This window comes from Chlamydotis macqueenii, chromosome 3 (assembly GCF_036417535.1).
Source record: "Chlamydotis macqueenii isolate bChlMac1 chromosome 3, bChlMac1.mat, whole genome shotgun sequence".
Classification (NCBI taxonomy): Eukaryota; Metazoa; Chordata; class Aves; order Otidiformes; family Otididae; genus Chlamydotis; species Chlamydotis macqueenii.
Window position 1 is genome coordinate 123,625,538 of NC_141558.1, and position 25,108 is coordinate 123,650,645.

The 25,108-nt window shown below is 50.8% G+C and overlaps 1 protein-coding gene across 9 annotated transcripts in view; it reads left to right on the forward strand.

Moving 5' to 3' along the window:
- Positions 1–25,108, forward strand: part of BCL11A (BCL11 transcription factor A) — a 70,850-nt gene that overhangs the window by 25,208 nt on the left and 20,534 nt on the right. For 4 of the 9 annotated variants that reach the window (XM_086744040.1, XM_086744039.1, XM_086744044.1 and 1 more), the window contains exon 3: positions 14,567–14,686. The exons of the other annotated variants lie outside the window; for them this stretch is intronic. In XM_086744040.1, the coding sequence (XP_086600166.1) occupies positions 14,567–14,686 (120 nt within the window). The remainder of the gene's footprint in view (positions 1–14,566; positions 14,687–25,108) is intronic. 9 annotated transcript variants of the gene reach the window in all.

The window sequence follows — 25,108 nt, forward strand, 5'->3', positions numbered from 1 at the left end:
AACTCTGGTCTGTACACAGGTTCTTCTTACTTATTTTGTCTCCTGAAAGAGACGGAGTCCAACAAGCTTTTACCCACCAAGTCTATAGAGAAAACGGCCAGGCAATTTTTGTTTTAATCTAGGCGTCTCTCCGGAGCGCTAGTTCCAGAGACTGATCAATAGGTTTTATTGTAGACCTCACTGTCTCTAAAAGCACCGTGACCTTATCCCATCTAAAAATAGCGTTTGCTCTTGCTGCCTGCAGAACCTTGACCTGTGAAAACCCATTTGGAGCATAACTGACACGTGCAGTCAGCTGTGCATCCAAGACCCTTGCACGCCCCGGGAGAAAGCTCCCCGTGCTCCTTGTAGCCTTTGGTGGGAGGAAGGAGAGAGGGAGGGGTTGCAGAGATAGACGAGGTGGCCTGCTCCTTTGGGAATCCCAAGGCGGATGAGGGCCGGTCTTTCCCAGGTCCCAGTGCCGCTCCGGCTCTGGGCAGCACAGGCAGTGGGAAGCGAGCGTCTCTGAGCAACCAGCCCCTTCTTATGGGAAGAATCTCGCTTGTAAGCCCAAATGCATGCTCACGCCGGTGCGATGTGCCAAGAGTATCCTTGCCAAGAGCATCCCTTCCGTGAAACATGGCTTTGCCATGTCTACTGGAAGAGTTGCTTAGCTCTGGCAGCTTTGGGAAGTGCTGCTCTGGAAAACATGGTCTCTTTTTTTTCTAAACTGCTCTTCTTAAGATTGGGCAAAAGAAAGTCACTTAAGTGAAACCGGTTCCTGATTGGTGGGTGTGTTTCAGACATTAAGGCAGTTCCCAAGGGCAGGGTGAAGCGGGAGAGCTCGACATGGGCTTTGGTGACCTACTGATGCGCCCGAGTGGCTCGAAGTAGCCACCAGGCACTTACTGCCTACGGCAACGTCCGGCAGAGAAGAGCACTCTCGCACACCTGCATCCTTCACCAGACAGGGCTCGTTTGGTGTTTTCCACGCAAACGAAGAGCTATGGGAGAAGAGCCTGGGGACCCTTCCTCCCCACTGCGGCTGGGCTGCTTGGCAGGGGTTAACTAGGCTCCCCGGTGAGCAAGGGTCTGGTGCCGAGCCTCTGGGAGATGAAAAGGGAAGCAAGCTATGATTGCAGAGCTGTGAAAGGTGGCATTTTGTTCTCCTGCTAACAAAAGCCAGGACTATTGTTGCCTCCGAGCTTGAAGCAGAGGTCACCGGTGGTATTAGCGCCGCTAATCACATAAGAGGCTGGGTGGGCTCGGCGTGCGGCGTCTGCTGCTGGCGGGGCTGAGACCGGCCACCCCGGGCTGTTCCCAGGCGCAGGTTCCTCTTTGGTTACACAAAATGTCCGCTCCCACTCTCCTAATGCGTAGGCTATTATTAGCCGGTGTCACTCAGTTATCTGAGAGTGGCGCTTTTAGCTGCCATCTAAGTGCCTGACACTTGGGTTTACAGCAGATTAAATTAAATTTTAGGCTGGTTTGACTTTACGGAGTGTAGACAAAAGGAGCAGCTGCTGTGGAAATGTAATCTGGCACCAGCGAAGATGGGGAGCCCTAGCTGGTCTTCCTCTCCATCCGGGCGTGGAGGGTCTCAACGTGGGGGTGACTATTTTGGGAGCGGGTGCCTAAACCACCATCCCTCGGGGAGCGGGCTGCCACATCCCCAGCTCAATGCTGGGCCATGTCCCTGATGGCCAAAGCTTGTTGAGGTGGAGAGTGTCTGGCTGGCAAGCGTGCACACCAAACCGGCGCTTGTCTTCAGAGTGTCTGTCCCAACGCTGAAGTGCAAAACCCGTGATAAATATTATTTGCTTATTGATGGTGCAATCCATTCCTTTTGCTGCGGGGCACGTTTTTGTCTTTATTTATTCGTAGCTAAGAAGTGGCAGGCCTGCTGGGCCTGGTCATCCCAAGTGGAGGTGTGGGGGGAATGGGGTTCAAAACCAAGGTCCGCATCGGAGACCATGTTCTTCTGGGCCAGCTATGGGTGGAAAAAGTAGCTGGCAGGAGACCTCTCCCCAGCATCCACTGCTTGAAGGGCATTCTTAGACATCGGATCTAATATCACCTCTATCTTTAAAGTTAGATTGCTAGGGATCAAAGACACCTCGCAAGATCAAGCCACGGCTGGCCCTGCTCCAAAGCTGCTTTCTCAATAACCTTCCTCAAGAAGGGAAGGGTAGCGGCCGGCCAGTCGTCGGCAAGGCTGTTCGTGTCAAGAGATATTTTTCTCTTTAGCAGGATGGTGCTGTTCTGGGGTGGCTGGCGCTTTGCCCTCCTGAAGTGGGGCATCAGACCAGTCATCGCCCCTTCCTGTTTAATTGCCTCCCGGCATGGGAGAGCCTCTCCGGCTGTGGTTTGTGTGCAGGGCGCGTTTCAGAACAGCGTGCTGTATGGGCATCTCTACCCCTGTGGAAGGAGGTCTTGGAGGCTCTGGAGCCAAGGGTTTTGTGGGTGAAAGGCAAAGTGGAAACCTCTTCCGTTTCTCTGGCCAGCCCTGCTTTTGAGTTTGAGCTGGACAACTCTGGTTATCACATTAAATTCACCACCTTTCAACATGTGGTCAGGAAGGTGGTGGGGGAAGGGACGGAGCTGTGATGCAGATGTAGCCTCGACGCAGGAGGCTGGTTGCCCCTTGCAGCCCCTGGCACGTTGAAGACCTCCTTGAGCAGCCCGCAGGGACGTGCAGTGAGTCCGGCCAGGTTTTGATCCCAGCGCTTTCCCTCATTCCCTGGGGGACTTTGGAGAGTCACAAATAATTCCACTCAATGTGGTGTTCGTTTCGTTGCAGGGGTAGGATTCAGTCTCTTAATTCCAGCACGTGGTAGTGTGTTCATCTGGAAAATGAGAACCTTTTTTGAGCGGGTAATATATTTGTTGGAAGGTGTGATTGGGTGAATTCAGGTGCAGCTTCGGCTGGCAAAAAAGAAGAGAAAATCAGAAGACTTCTGGTCATTGAACCAAAATCTAAACATTTTGTGTTTCATTTCTGTAGAGTTTTTCCCTCTGAATTTTCTGTTTGGAAACCGAATGGAAAATCTGGTTTATGTCCTACGCTAATTGTGATACGGACCTTCTACGAAGGGGGTTCGTTTTACGTTATTAATGACTGTGCAACGGTTTGGCGGCCTCGACTGAAAAATAATTACCTGCTTGCCTTCTTTTTCTTGGTGTTGTGGCAAGACTGATTGCCCTGTGCAGGTCTTGAGGTTTCGTATGGATTTCTGGACACCTCGCCTTTACGTTTAGCCAATAGAAGTTTTGCAACAAGTGGATGGTGTGTTTTAGTCATCCTGACTGACCTATGGTAGCGTTGCTTCGAAAGGGATGTTGTTGGTATGGAAAGCCCTCCTTGCCCGTCGTATTTTGAGAGTCTGGGACTTAGGAGGAGGATTTTACTGAGTGTTGACCGTGCCGCTCTCCGTCTCAATGCAGGGTGTCCTACGTGGCTTCGGGGAGGGTGGTGGCTGTTGCTCTTTCTAAGAAGCTCTCGGAAACTTGGTTTTTGGTTCCATAACTCTCAAATTTACATTCGTTGTTGGGGCTGCTGTATGTAAGTAACCCAGTCAAATTCAAATCGTGTTTGCATAATTCACACCTCGTGTCTGATGGGAGAAAAAGTGAAGCGTTTCCTTAAATTAACAAAAACCTGTAATTATTTTCTTCTACGTGTTGAAATTGGAGAGAAAGGCATCTCCTTGAATTTTATTCGTTGTGTAATTTGTTTTTGCTGTTGTTTTGGAATAATTTAGTAGTGTATTTGTTAGGAACTGGCAGCATCTGCTAATTTTCAGAGCTATCATGATGATGGCAACATAAAAACTCGAGGCCAGAAGTGAGGCCAACACCTTATTTGCAAGCATTCACATTTATTTTGGTGCTATCGCTGCTCTGCTAGGAGAGGAGTACGGCGTTCGGCATAATAAAAGTATGAAAATTTGGCCCTAAGCGATCGTTTCTGCTGCGTTGGGGTCAGATTGTGGAACCTTTACTCATCCCGGTAGGTATTTATTAACCTTTGGAGAACAATGGCTGTAATGAGATTACCTGGGTAAGTGCTTATCCCGTTGGGAAGGAAGTTGCGGAGCCTGGACCCGCTTGTGTTTTGGGAGAGATAAGGAGGGCTCGTTGCTCTACGGGTCGCATTCCCCTACGCTGGCGAAGGGGAACGTGCCTGGCAGGGCAGGAGGGTTACGCCGCGGACTCCAGCCCGGGCCGGCCGGGACTTAACGCTGACGCCTTTCGAAGCGGTGGTTTAGCTGTGAGGATTAGCCACGCTGAGAAGGGAAAAAATAAAAAAAAAGAAAAAAGAAAAAAGAAAAAAAGTCGGTGTTTGAGTGACGTGAGCAAAGTAATTGACTATCAGTATCAAGAATTACTGCACAGCCGTGCAGGAGACAAGTCAGAACATACCTTGACAAAACCCCGCAACAAAGGGCTGCTCAAACACACCCTTGAGTCCCGGGAGCTGTAAATTGAGCTTCAGTTCCAATGAAATACTTTTAGGCTTTGTGTGTGTTTTTGTGTCTACTCGCAGCGATTCAGTGCCGCGCAGGAGGTGACTGAAGGCTCCAAAAAGAAGCGGCGAGCACCACGCTCCGCCAGGCGCCGAGATCAGCGGCTCGTATCGGTCCGCGGCGAAGTGGCTTTAGACTTCACAAATCACACAGGATTTCTCTGGTTCCCACTTTGTTTTTCCTGTCTGGCTCTGTGTCCTTTTCTAAAAATTCAGGGAGGTTAAACAGCTCCTGGGTCATCTTTTAGTTGCCGTTTTTCTCGCAAGGGAGAAAAAAAAAAGAGGGGGACCTTGTACCCTGCCATGCGAGAGCGATGATCTTTCCATGAGCAACTCCACACCCATTTCTTCCGACAGGTTAGAGACACATTTTTGGCACTGGCCATGGTAAGCGTTCCAACATGTTTTTAATCTGCAGCTCTCACGTCTTTAAAGGTCTAGTGTCGCGGCTCCGGTTGCGCACACGGATTTCAAGGTACTCGCGTAGTGCAAAATGCAAAATGTGGGGAAAATACGGTGACATGAATTTGATCAGTTGGTAGGAGTTTGTTGGGTGTTTGTTCTGCCGGTCCTTCGGTGATGCTTTCTACGTCCTCAGCTTTTTCTTTGTGCCTATGTGCCTCTTCTGGATTTCTAGGTGTCTAGTGAAAGGCTAGCAATAGCGCCCTGCAAGACTTTTTCGGTTTATTCCTAAATTTTGAAAGCCATCAACTGCGTTTGCTAGGCGTGCAAAGTCAAATGCCTTGTTTTGTTCGCTTTCTAAGCAGTGTGCGCTTAAAGGACGAAATGCGGTGCCAAAATCCTCCGAACTCTGTCTGTTGACTTTGGTTTTGGATCATGCTCCAAATTCTGATTTAATTCCTTCCCCGTTTGCCGGAGATGTTGAGCATGCCGATTTATTTCCCCAGGTTTCTCAGATGCTTTCTCTTACGGGCAGAGCTGTAGGAGCAAATGCCCGGGGGGGGACCTCCCAGGTCACAAGGGACAGGCTGTGGCCCTCACACGATGCCTTTGACATCTGGAGATGCTGAGATGGCTGCATCTCGCCTTGTTTTGTGTTTTACTCCAATATGCTGAGACGAGAACGGTGCCCGTGGTGGAGCGGCGGGTGGAGAGGAGGGAGGAGGAGATGGATGATCCCTCTCTTGTTCTGGAAAGATTCAGCGATTGCCCTTGATCCTTTCACCTCTGTGGGGCCGTGTAAGGGTTACAGCGTTTTAGACATTTCCCAAAGCGTCAGCCTTTGGAGCGCCATTATGAAGACACCAGATGAATGACCAAAATGTAGGGGCAAAATAAATTAGGCAGTTCACAGGCTGCAAACAATTCATTTGTGGGGAATAACGAAAGCTTGCGGTTGCGAGGCAGTCCCTTCTCCAACCCATTGCAGGCGACGTTTATAAATCAGGGTAACAAGGAGGACCCCTTATTAGGCCTGCGTGACGTTAAAGGTGCGTTTAGCTGCAAAGTGTAACACTGGCTGCTATAAAATCGGAGAGATGCTCAAACTATGCTGCAGCTCGCTTGGAGATGACAGCAAGGCTGGGCCTTCAAGACTTGGTCGAACACTCCTCGGGTATCGTGTTGCCTTCGCAGGTTCAAGCCATCGTTTTTCCTCTTGGCTTCTCTCTCTAGTTCTGCATTCTGAGGTGTTACTCCATCCTTCTCTCCCTGCCTAACGTCCCTTACCCTCCGATCCCTCTGGGATAGCGGCCGTGGTAGCTGGCATGTCCCCTTGGAGCACTGGTGCCTCCCGTACCCCGTAGCTCCATCTGTAGAGTCCCTGGCCATGCCGAAACCTGGCCTCCCAATTATCGCATCATCCATTGCACACAGGGAAACCTAACTGGCTGGTGTAGGCGCTCCTAAGTGAGCGGTATTATATTACCCCACATAAATGTCACATTAATGGAGCGTTATAACCAAAAGGTGCTCATAGATCACTCGAAACCATTTTAGGCATCTGTTACGCTTCCACCACCTGCTCTTCACCCATTCGTTTGTGTTTGGGACGGGAAGGACGCTGTCAGGAGAGGCTGGAGAGGACCCGAGGAGAGGCGAGAGCAGGCCGGTGTGATGGAGCAGCCCACCTCCCCACCGAGAACTCCACCGGCATGAAGCCCGGCTCCGCCATCCCATTTTGGCCGTGCCGGAAGAGGCGTAGCAGCGGGGCGCTGGAAGGGCATGCCACGGCTCGGCTTTGAAAGGGTGTTGATAGAAAGCGCTGACTTATCTGAGCTGGCTCAACGCCTTCTGAAAGTCCTGTGTAGGCAAGGGGGGAGCCCGAGCATCGGCACAGCCGAAAGCCCACGGTGCCTCGTCTGCGACGGCTTTCTAGATCACACCATGTAACACAGCCCAACAAAGGGCCTTTAAATCCTAGTCAAGAAGACAGACAATAGAAGGTCAGAGTTTAAAAGAGAAAGTGTGCCTCAGACGGATGTAATTCCCCTTCTCCCCCCTTTTCTTGGTGTGAATCCTTTGATATTTGAGCAGGGAAATCCTCTTTATCGGGAAACTCCACCTCCTCTTATCTCATACTCCCTCAAAAATGCTATCTGCTCTCCCGCCTTTCGTGCCTCCCGACCCAGTTTGTGGTGGAAACCTCTCCACGTGAGCGTGCTGCCCTCCCATCCCTCTTGCCCAGTGGGTGCAGCGAGGCTCAGGGCTCGATGTGGGGACTTGCTGTAGGTAAACACCCTCCGGCTAATGGCTCCCACGGGGAGCTGTGCTCGCCCATCACGGTCAGCGTCCTGGGAGCGCAGGTGACTTGCCGCGAGATGCTGAACCTCCAGATAACATCGCTGAGATGCCCCAGCTGGTTGTAGCAGTAGCCAGGCTTGGGTCAACATGGGAGCAACCTTAGAAACACAGGAGTTTGTTTTCCCAGTCACGCCCCTCTGCTTGGCCAGCGTTAGGTGGGTCGGAGCAGCCTCCTCCTTGGAGCTGGAGGAGCAAGCAAAGGGGCAAAAACCCATTTGCAGACTCAAGCAGGATGGTGCTAAAGCTTTGCAGAAGATGGAGAACTGTGGGGAAGGAGTGACCCAGTGGGAGGGAAAACCCCTCAGACATCAGCCTGCCTTCCCCCACATCTCGTCCCGTGCTGGAAGAGCCTTTGTCACATACTTTGCAGTTGTCATCTGATACGCTGGCTGCTGCTTGGACGTATGGGGTCTGCAGAGGAGGCAACCTCGACCCGCTGTGATGCTGCCCTCGAAGCACTGGTGACCAAATGACAAGGCACAGACGGTGAAGCTTGCCCATGTTTACATTTCAGCCCAGCAAATAGAGGTATCCCTCACCTGCTTGTACTGTGCAGCAATCTTTTTCATAAAAAAATGTAAAACTGGCCATGTTGGGTCATACCATAGGTCTGCCTGAACCTGTGTCCTCTTTCTGGCCTGGCCAGAGTGGAAACCCTTGGAAGGAGGAGGAGACATAAAGCAGGCAGGGGATTATCCATCCTATACTGTGCTCTCTTGTCTTTCCTCTCCGGCATCGCGGGTTGGACTGGAGCATCCCCGACTCTCCCTCGAGGTTGTGCCCATCCTCTCTGGTCGCTTGCATATGTTTTGTCTGAACTGGGACTTGGGAGCTTGTGTTACGTTGACTATTGCATCAGATAAGTCGTGTTTCTTAACCTCCCTGCAACGGGCTCCAGTAAGACTTGTTAGCGCTCTTAATTTGTTAGAATAAACAATTGCAAAGCTGGGGAAAGGAAACGTCCCTGTGCGTGCACTCAAAGCCGCTGGGGATCCCTGTGGAGCTGCGACAGCTCTGGAGACCAACGAGCTTCTGTTCTTCTCCTGCTCTGTGGAAAATCACATTGCTGCTCTGGCCCATGCTGTTGTAGTTGCAGAGGATCATGGTCTTCCACATGAGTTTTCATCTGGCGTACCTCGATGGTTGTCAGTAGGAATATTCTCAATTTATGCTTACTGAAGGCAAGCGCAGACATGTGCCCAGCACATTTTTGAGTGCGGAAGATGTCGGGCGGTAGGTATCTGTGCAGATGTCCAGCTGGAGCCAGCAACTGCCGAGGTGATACTCGGAGGAGTTTCATTCTTTTCCTGTCCAGAAGAGCCAGTGAATGATGTGTAGTCACACCTAGGGCAGCCCTTTGGGTTGTAAATCAGATGGGACCAGCCTAGCCAGTTTGCACGGGTGCATGTTCTAGCCCTGGAGACTCATCCTGAAACAGATAGGAATAGCCACTGAATTCTTTTCCTTAAGCCATTAGATGTGACTTTTTGAGTACGTTGGATTTTGTCGTTCACATTGCTCTCTTCTCTCCTGTCGGCCTTCAAGTGAGTGGGGCTCAGTCAAGAATTCATGGTGCTTTTCAGTAACATCTTCCGATCTTCCCAGACTTCTGTGCTCCTGCACTTCCAACTCCTTATATCCTGGAAAAGAGCTTGGTTGTGAGAAGACAGGTTGCCTGGACAGGTTGCTCTCAGGTTGCCCAGAGAGGTGGTGGATGTCCCATTCCTGGAAACATTCAAGACCAGGTTGGATGAGGCTCTGAGCAACCTGATCTGGTTGGAGATGTCCCTGTTCCTTGCGGGGGGGTTGGACTAAATGACCTTTGAAGGTTCCTTCCAGCCCAAACCGTTCTATGATTCTGTGATTCTAAGACTGTGTCCGTGAAATGGTGCAGAGTGGAAGGAAATGGTGTCATTAGTTGTGTAGTTTATGTGGATTGTAATTCTTGCAGCCTTCAGATCCAACCCAGATTAGCACTGCCGTAGCTTGAAATAACAAAAAGGGAACTGTCGGAGTCAGAGCAAAAATATTGGCATGATGAAACACGTTACCAGGTAGCCATCAGCACTTTGTGTCTGCATGAACAGTGTCTTCAAGTGTTTTGTTGGTAACAGAGCGGGGAGGATGGGCAGAAAATGGCGTTCCTTTTCAAACTGGCACATTGCTTTAATTGCATTTTTTAATTGTCATCACTTGTCAGGGAGAATGTCTTCTCGGTCAGGGTGAACTCTGGGCTGGGGAGGTGGCCTTGGGACAGGGCTGGGTTTCAAGTTTCTTTTGCCAGAGAAAGAGAAAAGGAGCAGGTTGTCTGGACAGGACCTGTTACTGCTCTTGTTCTGCTGTTACGATGTGGAGGAGATACCCAACTCTGAAAGAAGGGTGAGGGGTAGCTGTGGTGTGGACCAAAGTGTGAGTTTAATGTCCAGGGAGGTGCTGGTCAGTCCAGGTGCGTTGAGATGTTCCTGCTGCCAAATCATGGAAAAGTCACAACATTCAGCTCGGCTCCTGGTTGCACCGATGTTTGGCTGGTTGCCCTTTGGCTGACCATTGATGGTCATCCTGAGCGGCAGCATCCAGCAGTTACTTATTTGCAGAATTGAAATAAAAAAGAAAAAAAAAAAAGGGGGAAAAAAGGTACTGGGGGAAGACAGAAAATATTTGCACTAGAAATTAAGGAAAATCCTTTTGTGGGTTTGTTGATTATGTTGAGGACTGTGGAGGAGAGGCCATTGCCGCTCACCGCCAATCAGTGGCACGTGCCAGCTCCGACGGCTGAAGCCCATTGTGACTTCATCATGTGGAGTTCTCTGGCATCCTGCTTACACCGAGGTGGAGGTCCTCAGAAAAAAAAAAAGATGCGTGCCACCATCGGCTCCTACGGACCCTTCCTGTTGCATCCCTTGAAAAACGTGCCTCGTGGATATTTTGTTTGTGTCTCACCAGCTGGCAACCCTTCTCGTTTGTGGAAGTGTCGGGCCCAGCGTCGTTATTGACTGCGTGGCTGGGTCTACGTGTCTCACCACTGGCAAAGAGCTGGCCTGGGGCGAAGCCTTTCTTCCACCCGCCTCTCTCTGCCTCTCTTCCTGCAACTCATGTTCGTGTTGATGAACATGAGTTGCCTTCTAGTTCTTCTTTATATAAGGGTTTTTTGGGGGGAGACAGCCTGCTGGCAGTTGGTGTTTTAGGTGGTTTCTCCACGATGAAGAAGCACTTAGTGGTTGCTCAACTACTTTTGTTGACAATTTGGGGTTTCTCATGAGGTTTTGCCCACGGTTGCGCGTCTGGGCATGGGTCTGGCTGTGGAGAGGGACGTTGGTGAGGCCTGAAAAGCCTTGGGAATCTCTGCCCTGAGTGCAAAATGTGCCTTTTGTGCATCACCTTTTCATCCCTCCTTCCATTCTCCGTCCTTCCCGGAGAAAATATCACAGCACTGGCAGTCGTAGCGTGATGCCCTGTTCTTTTCGTATGAGAGCGCTAGATTGACGGCAAAAACATGGCCTGGACGCCGCTCTAGCGTCTTAAAAAAAATCAATTTGTTTGTTTTTCTCCCTCCGCTTTGGTGAGGCTGGCGCGGGGCCGGTCCCCACCTTTCCGCCACATGTTTTCGGATGGCTGAATTCTTGCGAGACGGTAGCAGGGTTTGCACCTGGGCGGCCGAGGCCCGCAGGCCTCCGTCCGTCCCAATGCCACGCGCCCGCCACAAGCTAAAATTATATTCCCCTTCCCGCGATCTTAGAAGGTTTTTAACCACATGCACTTCAGTAGGTTTTAACTTTTTCATCTTGAGTCTAAGCGGCTTTAATCAACGTAAACGCTTGCGGTGTATAGGTTGCTGCATTTAATAAAGGGTGAGGTTTTTCCTTCCCCCCCCGCCCCTTTTTCTTTCTTTTCTTCTTTCTTTTCATCCCTTATTTTGCATTCCGCTGCGCTCGATGAGCGTTTAATCCCTGCCCTTCTGTCTGGTGAGATATTATGTTTTTTTAATAGTGCTTGTTTATGACTAAGGTCAAAGACAGTATTTCAGAACAAAAATTAGACTTAGTTCATAATTGAGTACATATGTACGGTACTGTTTATTTTTATAGTTTGCTAATTTATTTTTAAACAGCTCAGTTGAGCCAACATGTTTATAGGTCTGTTTATCACATGGCTTGCCAGTCGCAGTGCTAAAAGACACGCGCTTTTCAATAGCACAGATCCCAAGTTAAATTAGATAATACCGCCAGGTAGCAATTTAATTACATTAATTGAATGTTTAGCTTGAAACGTAGTTTTGCAAAGGCTATCATGGAACACATTTATAACTGTCTGCGTATAAATCTTGGGCGTTTTAAATGTTATTCGAGCCTGCCGGCGGGGAAATGAAACTCCGTCGGGTGTTTTTGAGGGGGGAATGGGGTATTTCCCCACGAGCCCGTGGTCGTGATCGCTTTGGGTCTGATCGCCGTCCCGGCTGTCGGCGTTGAACCTCGCTGGGTGCTCCTTTCCCCGTAGCGGGAGCTGCCGGGGAGTTAGCTGGCCGGAGCGGTTGGGTGGCCTGATCCGGTACGCTGGGGTCAGAAAAAACCAACCGCCCCGTATGAGGCCTGATGGCAGAAGATAAGGAGCCAGCCGGCGCTTTTGCAGGAGGGCGGAGAGTCGGATGTTAGCCGACATGGAGGGAAATATTTGTCCGGCCGAAACCAAGCTCTCTTGGTTGTGCACCGAGCGTTTTCCCAGCTGCCGTACCGGATCGTACCCGCGGGCTCTGGCCGTGGGCTGCCTTCCCCGTGCCAGAACGGCCTACGAAAGCCAGCTCGGAGGAAACACCACTGGAGAGCAGAAGCTGTGAATGAACCACGCTCTCCAGCCTGGACGGGGATTTAATCCTCAGCATGAACATTTTCAAATAACGTATTGTCAGGAGAGGGAGAGGGAAAATTCCTCAGTTTGGCGGTGCCGAAGAATAGCAGGCTTGGTTGGGAAAGGATGGGAGAAGCTGCTATGGCATTGTTTGGTTTTGCTTATGCCGGTGGCTTCTGCATGCACCCGTTTCCAAGCGAAATATTAAAATCTCCGCGTTTTGAGCAGGACCGAGGCTGGGCTATTTGCAGCTCCCTTTTAGAATCCGAAGAGCTGAGCAAGTCTGGTTTCAAAAGAAAAAAAATAATATAAATAAAAGGAGGTCATGGGCTGATAGATAAGGAAGGGATAACCAGAGGAAAAGTCACAGCTCGTGTAACATTCTTGTCCCATGCCGGGTGATCTCTTGGGTGCCTGCATTCTGGGGGGGATGGAGGAAGAAAAGGAGGGGGATATGCAAAACGTAAACACCCAGGCACTGGGAAGCCTTAGGAAGTAAGCTGGTGGTGAACAGGCCCCTGGCATTTCTCAAACAAGCCAGGAAAAAATGCATCGGGCTCACCGCTGGGATGTTTCCATCTGTTTTGTACGTATACTTGCATGTGGGGACTTGGAGCCTCTCCCTGGTGCTTATCTGGGTTGGGATGGTCAGCTGAGATGTGGATTTTCCTCCAGACATGAGTAGGTGACCTCTCCAAATGCTCATCCATGGAGCAGGCATGGCTGAAGCAGGGGCCTGGGGGCAGCAGCAATTTTTAAAATGTGCAGCTCCAGGTCACCGCAGACAGTCTCTGAAGGACCCAAGGCTTTAGCAGATGGCCAAGGAGTGGTTGTGTTGTTCTACCCAGTCTTGTTCATTGCTTAGAATCATAGAATCATGGAATCGTTAGGGTTGGAAGGGACTTTTAAGGGTCACCCAGTCCAACCCTCCTGCAAGAAGCAGGGACATCTCCAACCAGATCAGGTTGCTCAGAGCCCTGTGCAACCTGGCCTTGAACATTTCCAGGGATGGGGCATCCACCACCTCTCTGGGCAACCTGGGCCAGTGCTCCACCACCCTCAGTGTAAAAAATGTTTTCCTAATGTCTGATCTGAATCCACCTCCTTCTATTTGAAAGCCATTACGTCCTCGTGCTACGTGCTTTCTCCAGCATGTGGCTTTTCTGCTCAGGCTTTGGTTGGACCCAGGTTTCATTCTGCAGCCTTTTGTACACCTGGGATTAGCTCCCAGACAGTGGCTTTTGGAACACTACCCTGGCCTCGCTGTGCTCTCGTAGCCCGAGCCAAATGTCCCCACCAAACTGGTCCAAGACTGCCTGCAGGACCTGTCGCTGCTTTGGGCTCCTGTGCTTGCAGCAGGGCTCAGAGCGCGTCTGGCACGCTCTGGGGTGAAGTCTTCTGCTCAGTTTCCCTTGCAAAGCACCTAATAAAAATGCACACAAAGTCTTCACTGCACTGAACCCAAACAGGGCAAGTAGGGCCAACTGAGGCATCTCCTCCAGACAAGAATCCTCACGTAGATACAGCTGGTGGTGCTCCTCTGCTGATGCAAAGCACCCACCCAGATGAAAGGAAGGGATTTTTCTGGTTGTGGAGGCTAGGGGAAGTTTTCTGATCCGGGCAGGAGATTTCCATGCCTGTGTAGGAAGTTTTCATGAGCATGACTTCCCTAATGGCTGGAATTGAGGCGAGTCGTGAGTACAGACAGAGCCCGCAGGAGGCTCTTGCACGAGCCAGAGGAATTAGGAGGTAAAGACGTGTGCGTGAGGAATATGCAGGAGCATTGGCCTGACTGGCCCCACCATTTGGGCTGTGGGTGCCTGCTTTTCTCTTCCTCAAGCTGTAACTGTTCTTGCCTCATCAGCCATGCTACGTCTCTTGTTTGACCTTAGTCTTGAAGGGCTAACGCTTGCTTCCAGCCCCATGCCAAAGGAAAAGTCAAGTTTTATCGTGGGTTCTCAAGTCAAGGTGCCCTCAGTGAATCTGGCGTTCGGGGCAGTGGTGGGTGGTGCTTTTGGAAAGTCAGGCTTTCTAGAAAGCCTCCAAAGTGAAAGAAACCCAAGAGGTCCAGTTTCTCCTCTATCTTTGAGATGAAAGGTGGCTTCCCTATGCGTCCTGATGGACCTCTGTGGTGGGGCCCGGCCTCATGGGCCAGCTTCTGCTGAAGAAACACAGCACAATGTGCTTACTGGACGTGCTTCGAAGCATGTACGAAAATATTTAACTCTGTTAATAGCATTTGCTTTCTTTTCCCCTTGCTTTCCTCACCAATCTATAAAGAGATGTTTCTCTGAGGGCCTGATTTGCATGCGAATGTGGGGCGGCTGTTTGTCCCCTCGTTGGGTAACTTGTGACTAACTGTCTTAAAAAGCTCTTGTCAGTAGAGTTTTCCCATCCCCTCTCTTTTTAGCTGAAAGTAAGTGACTGATTTCATTTTTTTTTTTTGTCTTGCAAAAGCTCACCTCTGGCTAGAGACCAACCAGGGAGAGTTTCTGCTGCAACGAAAAATTAGTCCAGAACCAGAGGGTTTCAATGAAAATCTCAACGTAAAACTGAAGTTAGAGCGGCCACCACCAGGTGATTACCATAATGCCGGGTGCTTATTGCTTGGCTGGAGGTTTCCAAACGCTTGGGAACGATTCCAGCTTGTTTGGGCTCGGGAACAAAACCTCTCTGAGATGCCGCAGCCGGGGTGGAAGGGATCCAGGGAGCAGTGAGAAGCGGCGCGGCCCCATCTCCGCGCTGAAGGCTTATTTTGATGGCTAAAGCTAACAGAGCATCCCATAGCGTTGCGGTAGGAATGTTTGCAGGCTGAGTTCAAAATGCTTGTTTAAAAATCAGTCATAGAATCACAGAATGGTTTGGGTTGGAAGGGACCTTCAAAGGCCACCCAGTCCAACCCCCCTGCAAGGAGCAGGGACATCTCCAAGCAGATCAGGTTGCTCAGAGTCTCATCCAACCTCACGAGCTGCTTTGCTTACTGAATTTAAGAAGGAAAGTGAGAGGTAGGACTGCTGTATTGAGGATGCTGAAGGGGTACCTGCTTTAGGATCAGATTGCAGCCTTTTGCGTTGGAGGGCGTCTTCCGTCACCCCAGAATCTGGTGGCATCCTTGCCAACAAAACCATCACCGTCTGGGCTATGACGGACAAAGTTGATGTTGCAGAGTACCGCTGCGTGCACCCTTTTTGGGGGTTTGTAGAGATTTGTGCAGCCTGAGGTGTGAGAGTTGAGCACGGGAGCAGATAAACGTGCTCTACGGGTGGTCTTCTGCTCTTCATTTTGTTTGCAGTGGGGTCTGTGTTTGTGAAGATATTTTTTTTTCCCCTGAGTCTTTGAGGGGAGCCCACTTAAAGGACTCATGGAGCTGTATTTTCTTTACAGTAATGAGGCAGCATGAGGTACCGGTCGTGGGAAATCTGATAGACTTGGGAGACCCTAGGAGGGTAGAAAATGACTTACGTTGTGTGCCATAGTCTTAATTTTCAACTATTTGAACAAGCGATTGCTGGGGCAATCATCAGATCTTCAGATCCTGCTGGAACGGAGCATTAGCTAAATCAGCCATTGCTGGGGATGGCAAAAAGGAGCGATTGCGCGTGTCCATCTGAGGGTAAAGAGAAGATTAAAACCAAACCCCTGAACCTGAGCTGTGTTGCTTTTGTATTTCTTGGGAACGGTGAGGCAGGTGAAGCTCACCCGGTCTGGTGGTTAATTATGAACGTAGCTCGGGTGGTGGCTCCGGTGGTGGCTCCAGCAGGTAGAAGCAGGGTCTGGTTTCCTTCCGAGCCTTCTGCTCAGCAATTCCCCTGATGTTTGCTCATTGTGAGTAGAAGTGATAAAATCTGGTGGTGGCATTACGTTATGTCTCAGGTGCTTTCTTCCCGAATTAGTAATAATCCTATGCGTCTTTGACCCATTTTGCGGAGACGGAGGGTCGGTTTCTGCTGGTTTTTTCCCTTTTTTTTCCTTTTTGTGAGCACTGGGCTGAAATGAATGAACTTCAAGTAAAGGGATTAGAAACTGCGTCCTTCATTAGGGGTAGCTGTTGGAGTCCTTGTGATGTGAGAGAGTCCTTCCTTGGCCGAGTTTTCCCATTGATTTTGGACGAGAGATGCCTCGCGTAGGTACCTACTCATCAAGAAACTCACCATTTAGCTCACGGGGACGGAAACAGCAGCGGTGTAAGTGCCGAGCGAGGCAGCCGCTCGCACGAGGAAGGGTGGTGGGACGTGCTGTGTTCGTCAAGATCGAGCTTGTCCTGGGGCAAAAATGATAGAGGGCTTCTCTTTATGAAAACTGTGTATGTCACTGAAGAAAAGTGTCCGTAATTGTTTAGAAAGGAAAATGGGCATGAATATTAAGAGACCTTCTCCTGTCTTTCTGTGCCAGTGGAAAATGAAAAATTCAGTGTGAAAGTATTTTCTTATTAAAAAAAAAAAACGGACTGTAAAATGCAATACTAATTTCTGAAGGCTGAGAGCTGCGTGAGCGAGAATATTTAATTACAACGGCAAAGTACAAACATTTCCTCGCGAGCATTCACTGCGTTAATAATAATTAATTAATTCCCTGGCTAAAACCTACATCCTGCTCGTGTTCTTTTTGTGGGCTGGGAACCTGATCCTAGTTTTTATTTGATTTTGCTCGTAGCTGCCCAGCAAGTAGGGAGAGTAGGGGGTGGAGACCGTTTCTGTAAGTGGAGGCTTTGTGTTTGGCTGGGTAGGTGGTGACTTTGGGGTTGCACGGTTTTGGTTAGCGGGCTTCTGCGAACGGAAGCGAGGGCTTGGAGCGGATCAGCTGCTTCAGGGGGGGACGGAGTATCTGACTGCTACAGCGATAAGTGTCTGTACAAATATTTATACAATCCCGATAGTCTTTTGAATGGCATTATTACAACACAAAAAGCTGTCACGTTTCCAGGCTTTCCGAGGCGTACTTCTTCCAGCTCGCGTGCGTTTGGCCGGCGGATGCGAGCGAGCGCTGCTGATGCTCGGGGCCGGCTGGACCCACGCCATCTCCCAGCCCAGAGCGGGGTAGGTGCCGAGCCTGTGCGGCACCCAAACCGAGCTGATAAGCCCTGCGGAGAGGTTAGCTGTGTTAGTTCAGGCTTAACACCGAATTTATGCTATCACGTGGCACGGGGCTGACTCAGAGCAGCCGCGGAGTGAGATTGTGGGACGAACAAGCTCAGAGCTGCCTGCGAAGGGTGGTGGAGAGGTACCCCCACTTCTATGTTTGAGAGCCACATCCTAATACCAGACTGCCAGTTCCCACCTTACCCCGGCGTGCCGCTCCTCCCCTTGCTCGTGGAGCGTCCAACCCCAAGTCTGCAGCCAGTTGTGGGAGTCTGCCTATCAACTGAACGTCACATGTAGGAAAATGATGGTCATCACCCAAAAGGAGAGAACAGGAGGCTGTGGTGGCTTAATTTTAAATAAACCATGTAAGTGGGTTTTGGACTAGGGGCAGAAGAGGAGTCATCTTGTGCCGTTTCTGCTAGAAGCTCGTCCAAATATCTGCGTAGGTAGGCGGCCCAGCATTGCCGATGTGTATGGTTGGATGGTGATGCTCACCGCATCCATCGTTTTTCTTAACGCTTTCTCGGAATCGTTGGGGTTCTGGGATCCTACTGATCCCAGATAAAACTTGAAAAAAAAACCTGGATAAAACTTGAAAATGAGACTTTGGTACCACTTCAGATCAAATACACACAGGCAAGGTTGCTGCCGTGAGGCGGAGGGGATTCATCCAGATCTACTAAACCAACAAGAGTTTGAGTCACTGGTAGGAAAGGCTGGAGGCTTCACGACAGTTATTTGAGTGGAAAGAAGAAACTCGGAGCTGCCCCAGCCCTGGCAGAGAAAGCCCCATGTTTTCACATGCTGATAGCGGTTGCGTGTCCTGTTGCGCGCTTATTTGTAAGATTAGGAGTTTGGAAAACGTTTGCAGGGTTGTGAAACCAAGAGTCTGGGGCTGCTGCGGGCCTCCTGGCGTCCTTCAGCCTCACAGCTCGGGATGGTTTTGGTTTTTAGGGGTGAGATTGTGTCTCCCAACAGCTGCGAGTGTATCTCCAGAGGTTTCGAAGGAGCAGGCTCTCTACTTCCAGTGCAGCGTTTGTTTGTTTTTAGGGCATGTTTTTCCCCAGGGAAAGAAGAGTAGCAATCCCATGATCAAAGAAACAAAGCGAATTGCTGTGGAATTTCTGCCTAACAGTATTTAAATTTAAAAAAAAAAAACAACAAAACATGGTATATAATTTGTAAATGAGTCATGCATGCCTCAGCTCTGGCCTCCTGGAGCAGCGTCCGGGACGTCAGGTTCAGCGGCCGGTGCTCCAGCAGCTTTATACCTTGGGTGGCAGTGAGCAGCGTCTGTCCTCCGTGGCATCCCACCGCCTGCGACCCACTGCCGTACAGCGAGAGCAGAGCCGCGAGGCTGTTTCATCCCCATCCCCTCCGCTCCCGCAAGCGCGCTGGCTTGGACAGGTGAGACACATGCAAGAAAAGGATGGAGTGAGTCAGGGAGGGAGAAATCGCCTCCCAGTGCTCCCAGTAAGGAGTAAAACCAGGTTTTCCATGGTGGCTGGTTAATTTGCTGGGGTGCTGGGTTGGCCCTGCTCCTGCAGCACCCGACACCGCAGCATCCGTGCTCACCCAACCGGCCGGTATCGCTGGACGGGCCGTGCGCGCGGCGCAGCAATGTGCTTAGCCAGATAACGAGGGCATGGACCCTGTTTTTCTGACCATGTTCTAACAGGAATGGCCCCCGTTCCTGAAATTTCACCTGCACGCGTTCTGTCAAAATCGTCTCGTTCATCCGTGCGATGCGGATTGACGGGATGGGGCAGCTCCCCTCCCTCTGTGCAGAGTTATTGGAGCTGTTGGTGGGGTGTTTTATTTGGTATTTCACAGCTGGTGTAGCTGGAGTGGGCAGCAATGGAAGCAGTCAACTGTCCCCCTTACTTTTTCCTCTGCAGTAGCTCCTCTCCCTCTCTGGATGAGCGTAGTGGTGCAGGACGTCTTCATCTTGAGTGCCAGAGGTGGTGACTGTAGGGACACGCTGGTTTGGAGGGCTTTTAGAAGCTCGGCTTTAGAGAAGACGAGAAAGTAGGTGCACAACTTCTTAAGAATGTGGGATGTACAGCACAAGGCACGTGCACGTCGGCTGCGTTTGTAGCCCCGCAGTTGGTTACGACCCGCAAGTGTCTGATCCTGATCACCCGCATGTCCTACGGAAGTGGGCAGGGAGCTGCAGGTGCCGCTGGAGCTGCTGCCAGGGGACAGGTCCGACCCCTCGGCTCCCATTTTGTTTTTCCAAGAAGTAAAAAATGGTTTCTCCATCTCTACCTGGTGCAGGGGGTGGTGACGTGCGCTCCTGGGGACAGCTTGGTGAGAACTGAGCTGGGACATGCCATTCAAGGGCCAAATACTGCGACTTTGCGAGGAATTTTAACCCGTCTGTGTTTATTACAAGCATCTTCCAGCAGTAGCGCATGCTCGGATGGACAGACGGACAGGCAATAGGATCCTGCCCCCACCGAAACCCGCGGGGAGCCTGCAGCAAACCCCGCCGGCCGCCCGGCCGCAAACCCGGCTGCTGCCCAACGCGTTGCCTAAACGGGCAGATGTCGACGTTGCTCAATGCGACGAAGACCCGACCGTCTGTTGATTAACGGATAAGATGGTCGGGCCGGCACACGGGCGCGCGAGCCGGCCTGTGCAACTCCTGTGGTTTCCAACCGTACTTATCGAGGGAGGGGGCTGCCTGCCCAGGGAGGGTGTTTCCTCTAATCGGTAACTTCACACGCCGACGGCAGGCAGATGCGCGGGGGGCAAAGGCTCGGCTTTTTCTTAACAGCCGCTTTCACCGGCCTCAGGGGAAGGAGTCATCTAAGGAAGGCTGGGGAATCCAAAAGGAACTTTTTGCTCAGGAAAAGAAAAAAATGAGTAAATTTTCCCCGAAAAAGGGAAAAAGCAGGGCCCTCGTGGCCGCCCCCTTGGCTGTTGATTTTCACCATCCGTCGGAGAAGGAATCAACTCATCCCAGTATTTCCTAGCGATGCGTTTAGCTCCAGAAACCCTTCCCCAAGTCCTTCAGAGGCTTCTTCTATTGTCCGCCCTCTGGCCCCGAGACACCGCGGGCGGCACATGGGGGCTCAGTTTAACGGCATCTCTCCCACTTATCAGACTATGGCTTTTAGGGGGGATTTTTTGGGGAGGGGTGGGAGGCTGGCAGTGAATGGGGAGGCCAGACACCATTGTCTGGCAAGAATGCGAGTCCCCGGGGGCGAGCGCGCCCGGGCTCGCCTTCCAAATTGTCCCAGCATCAGTCCCCCCCCCCCGCCTCCTTTGCGGGATTTCCTCCTCCAGCCGGGGTTTTGTTTCGGAACAAGCGTTGGTCAAACAAGCTTTTGTTTGCGGTCAGTTGCTTGGCACACAGACACTACTTCTGGTAGGGGGGACAATGAGGAAGCTGTTTCGGGGGCAGCTGCGGTGGGACTGAAAGGGAATACTGATGGAAAAAGGGCGCGGGGAGGAAATAGCTGAGTGGAAATTAATTGGGAGGATCTTACGAAGTCCGGGCGCTGCAGCTAGGTTGAGAGGGCGTCGGGGACTCCTTCAATCCTGCTGCCTCGCCCCGCTCGCCGCCTCGTGTTGGTTTGTCTTGCTTTCCCCCAGGATACCCTTCGCCTCGGACCGGCGAGAAAGTCGGACAAAATATTTGCGGCGACGCGTCTAAAAAGCTTTCTTTCAGGGAAGAAGTAAGCTATTTATGGCAATAACAGAGTTTAAAAGGAATTGTATAAGTGAGACTGACTTCTGTGTCAGCAAAAATTGCAGCAAAACGTGGTCGTAGATGACATTACCTAAATGACATTACGTACCTGTGTCCTTTCTTTCACATTTCCTGTAATCCTGTTACGGCATTGTCCCATTACCTCAAGCACTGTCATCTTTAAATGCTGTCAGATCTTAACTGGGTGGCCAAGGACGTCGGAAAAGGATCGAGGTGAAGCCGATGGCAATTTCAGACCTGCCATATATACGGCCGTCTCCCAGCCTGCCCCCTGTTTTCTGGTAAAGCCTTCAGGTAAAGTGGTGATTCAAGGACTTTTACACCTTTTGTGGAGCTGCCGCCCATCACCGTGGCATCCAGCTCCCTTTTTGGGGAGCGCAGAAGAGGGGTCGGAGATGCTGGAGGTGGTGCATATGAGTCATGTGCTTTCTGATGCTTGTTGGAACGTGCTCCTGTCCCCAAGAAAATGAGAACCCGGAGGCAAGCGGCTGGAAAATGCCGCTGTGGGGCTGCTGGCACTACCTGTACGGCTTTCGTGGCGTTAACGGCCGTTTGCGGAGCACACCGAGCTCCTCCAGCTTAACGTGCTCTTAAGTGCAACATCTGGGTGTTAGTTGTTATTAACATTATTGCTCTTTTATTGTATTGTTGCTAAAAAAAATGACGTAAGGCCAATTTCTCCTACCGCAACTGCGCTGTGGTTTTTCAAAAGCGCTACGAGACGTGGCGGCAAATGGGAGGATTGCGACTTCTGCCGAAATATTCAGCGCTCTTAAGCCCGAGAGGCGGGAAGCGTTGGCATCGAAGCGGTAGCCTGTTTAAACTGGCAGCCCCTCTCGTCGGGTTATAATAGCGATGATGATAATTGCCAGCTCCGGGGGCAGGAACTGTCGTTTCGTTATCTCTGGGTGCAGTGCCGCGCTCCGAGGGGCTCCGGTCCCCTGTGGCGGCTGCTGGACCTGGCTGCCGTGCAAATCATGGCAGCCCTGAGCTCAAAATGATTGCTGTAGACAAAAGTCCGTGGTCAGACATTTGGAGATGTATCTGGTTGCCCGTCTTTGGCCCTCGATGAGTTGCGTGGATGTAGAGGTGCTGGTGGCAGGTCACAGTGTCCCCCCCACCCCGTGTCCCCCTGCGCACCGGCATGTACAGCGGCATATGCGGGCCAACTTTGCTGGCGTAAGCAGGTGGATGGTGGAGGTCCCAGCCCCTTTATCCGATGCATCGTTAAAGAGGTGAAGAGCCAGAGAAGGAAGACTCATGGATGAAGAGCAGGAGAGCAGCTCTCTCCTGAACGGCAGCCGCGTTCGTTTGACTCAACGCAAGGGTTAGATGGCGACAAGGCTCGGAGTTTAATCCCAATGATGCTAAAGAGCAGGGCCTGGATTCCCAAATCTTCCTGCTGAGAAATAACAACGGAACACCTCATGGAGTAAAGTTTGACCCAAGAAAGGGTATCATGATATGACCACGTAGACTATGCAGAAGATAATTCGCTTAATCAGGTGAGGTTAGGGGTTTTTTATCGCTACCTGTTACTGGTGTCTAAGTGCTGGCAGTTACAACATTTAATTGCATTTTCCTGTAAGAAAATGCTTATCTTGCTAAAAGATGGGATTCTTTACAATCCGTATCGTACACTTAAAAACTCTTGTTTCCGTTTCGTTCCTTACCATCAGTGCTATCTTAATCCATCCGCCGAGGCCAGTCCTCTGGTCTTATCCTCCGCCGATCCGAGGCCGTGAGCAGGCCAGTGTCTCCACGCCAGGTCTTCCCAAATGAGTGCCGTCTTCACCGGCCGGTCCCCCCTCAGGAAAAGTGACCTGCAAGATGTGCTGGAGCCATCTCATTTCCCCTTGTGTCCCGCATCCCCCGGCAGGGCTGTCCCGGAAAGGTCTCAGTCCAGCGCTCCTAAACTGTCCGCTCTTTGCTCATTGCTGCTCTGTCTGGCTGCTAAATTGATGCTTTTTTTTTGGATGCTGGAGGAGAATTTTTCTCTCATTTCTCAATCTCTTAATAACTGAGGATTTGGGTGTAAAAGCTCTGACTGCACTCAGTTCACTGGGTTTTTTTTCCAGTCGTAGCTTGGCTTTTTTTCCCCCCTATAGGCACAGGAACCATTTATAGCCAAGGTGGGCCGAGTTTGCGACTTATTAATCTCTCCCTTGCGTGTGGGTTGAAAAGAGACACCATGCCTTTATCAAAAGCCAGGCTAGCACAAAAGCCTATGCAAAATCATCATCAAATCCTATTAGAGGTGGAAAATATCTCTTAGATCATCTCATTCATTTCCCTGCCAATGCTAGACTGTTCCTGAGAGTTAATTTTCTACTGTCTGCCGCCGACTCCCTGTGTGACTGCCGGTCTGTCATCTTGCCTTTGGGTCGTCACTGTAGCTTCCACTTGTTTCCTTGCGTTTCCAAAGAAGCCTCGTTTTGTTTGGTGGTTGCTTGTTTTAGGATTTGCCCTGCGTTACTGATGATTGGTGGTTTCTTCTCGGAGAGGATCAGCAGACCTTGTTTGCGGCTGGGAAGAGCATCCCAATGGGGTGTGCCATCCCCCAGAGAGTGGCTCCATCCACTCCGGCCACCGCTACCTGCCGTAGGCATCGGGGAAATGAACGTCTCGAAGGGAGATTTCTCTCCTGCCATGGGTTCAACGCGAGCAGGTTGTCCCCCATAAAGCACATCTCTTCTCCCATCCTCTCTGCTGGCGCTGCCTTCCATAAACTCCCAGCCCAAAGTCCTGGGCTGGCTGTGACATCCACTCAGCATGGGGGGAAAAAATAATAATAATTCCAAGCTGGAGCTATTTATAGCGTTAAGCACATGCAGATTTCATCAGGATTTTGTTTCAGAGGAAGAAACGATGCGTAGGAGCGGAGCAACTTCACTTGTAACTTCCCGGCGGCGGTGATTGAATTCCCCGACACGGCGAGGGTCTGGGCAGCCCCGCCAGCGCCGGGAAGGTCAGTCCGGCAACTGTCACTCGGAAAGCATCAAAAGCAGGAGCTGTCAATAGCGACCCGCATTTGCAGAAAATCTGAGGGCTTTCTAATTAACTGAGGAGCTCTAAATGAGAGCGAAGCCGCTCGACAAGCCCCCTTCGTACGCCTTAAGTGTCAGGGCTCAGCTGATCACCGCATCTAACGAGCGGCTGATTTTTAACGGCAGCTCCGAGCCTCAATCAGCTCCTAATGGCTCCGTTTCAAAACGTTCCAGTGCATTTTTCATCCCTTACTCTGGAATTTATGCTCTTTGTTCCCCGCTCCAATATTCCGGCGCTTTGCCTTAATTTCAGGCTTCTGCCTTGCGACGGCTCCTCTGCCCTCCCCGGGCAGCTCGTCGCTTGCCTTTCCCCGCGCGCGCTCCTCCGCTGCTGCCGCTCGCTCTGCTTTCTAATCAGTGACTTTCAGAAATTCCCCTCTTTCTCTCCCCCCAGCCCCGACGTACAGGCAGTGCTGGGGGGTCCAGAATTTTCTAATTAGTAGGGATGTCTATGTCCTGTCGCCGGTGACGAGACCCACGTGAGGTGTCCTCGGGAAGGCAGCGGGATGAAGTCCCACGTAAGCGGTGATTGGGAACGGATACGGATAAATTCCATTCAGGAAGGCAGAGAGTTAATCAGCAACTCTTGAAGACTTCTCCGCCTGTGTTTATGTTCAGCGGCTTATCCATATCTTGGCAATTACTCACGTGAAATAGAATATAAATCCCGCTGCCTAATTTTTCTTGGAAAAATTTCACCAGGTAATCAAATCCCGAAGTGCATATTCGATTCCGGCGGTTTTATCAGTAAATCAAATTTTTACCATTTATCAGCAAAAGTTAGATTTAAGCATCCTCACTGTAATGTTTGAAAGATGAACATTTGTTTCAGCGGGTGCCGTGCCAATCAATAATCTTCCAGCTTGACTCAGCTATCAATTATTGCTGCAATTATTTGTCTAGTTGGATATTTAAAATGTCATCAGAAAGAGATGATTACATATTCCAGAAAGCAAGGCGCTGTATAATCAGATGAACTGAATCCGGTTAAATGCGGTGTGGTACTAACCTGTCCTTCAAAGCTGGATTCCTGCAGCCGCGCCTGAAACAACGGCTTTCGGCGTGATTGTGAGGAAACGGATCTTAACCTTGGAGCGGCGCGTGTTATTGGGGTCGGGTAATGCTCGGCGAGAGGAGACCTTGCAAGCCTGGA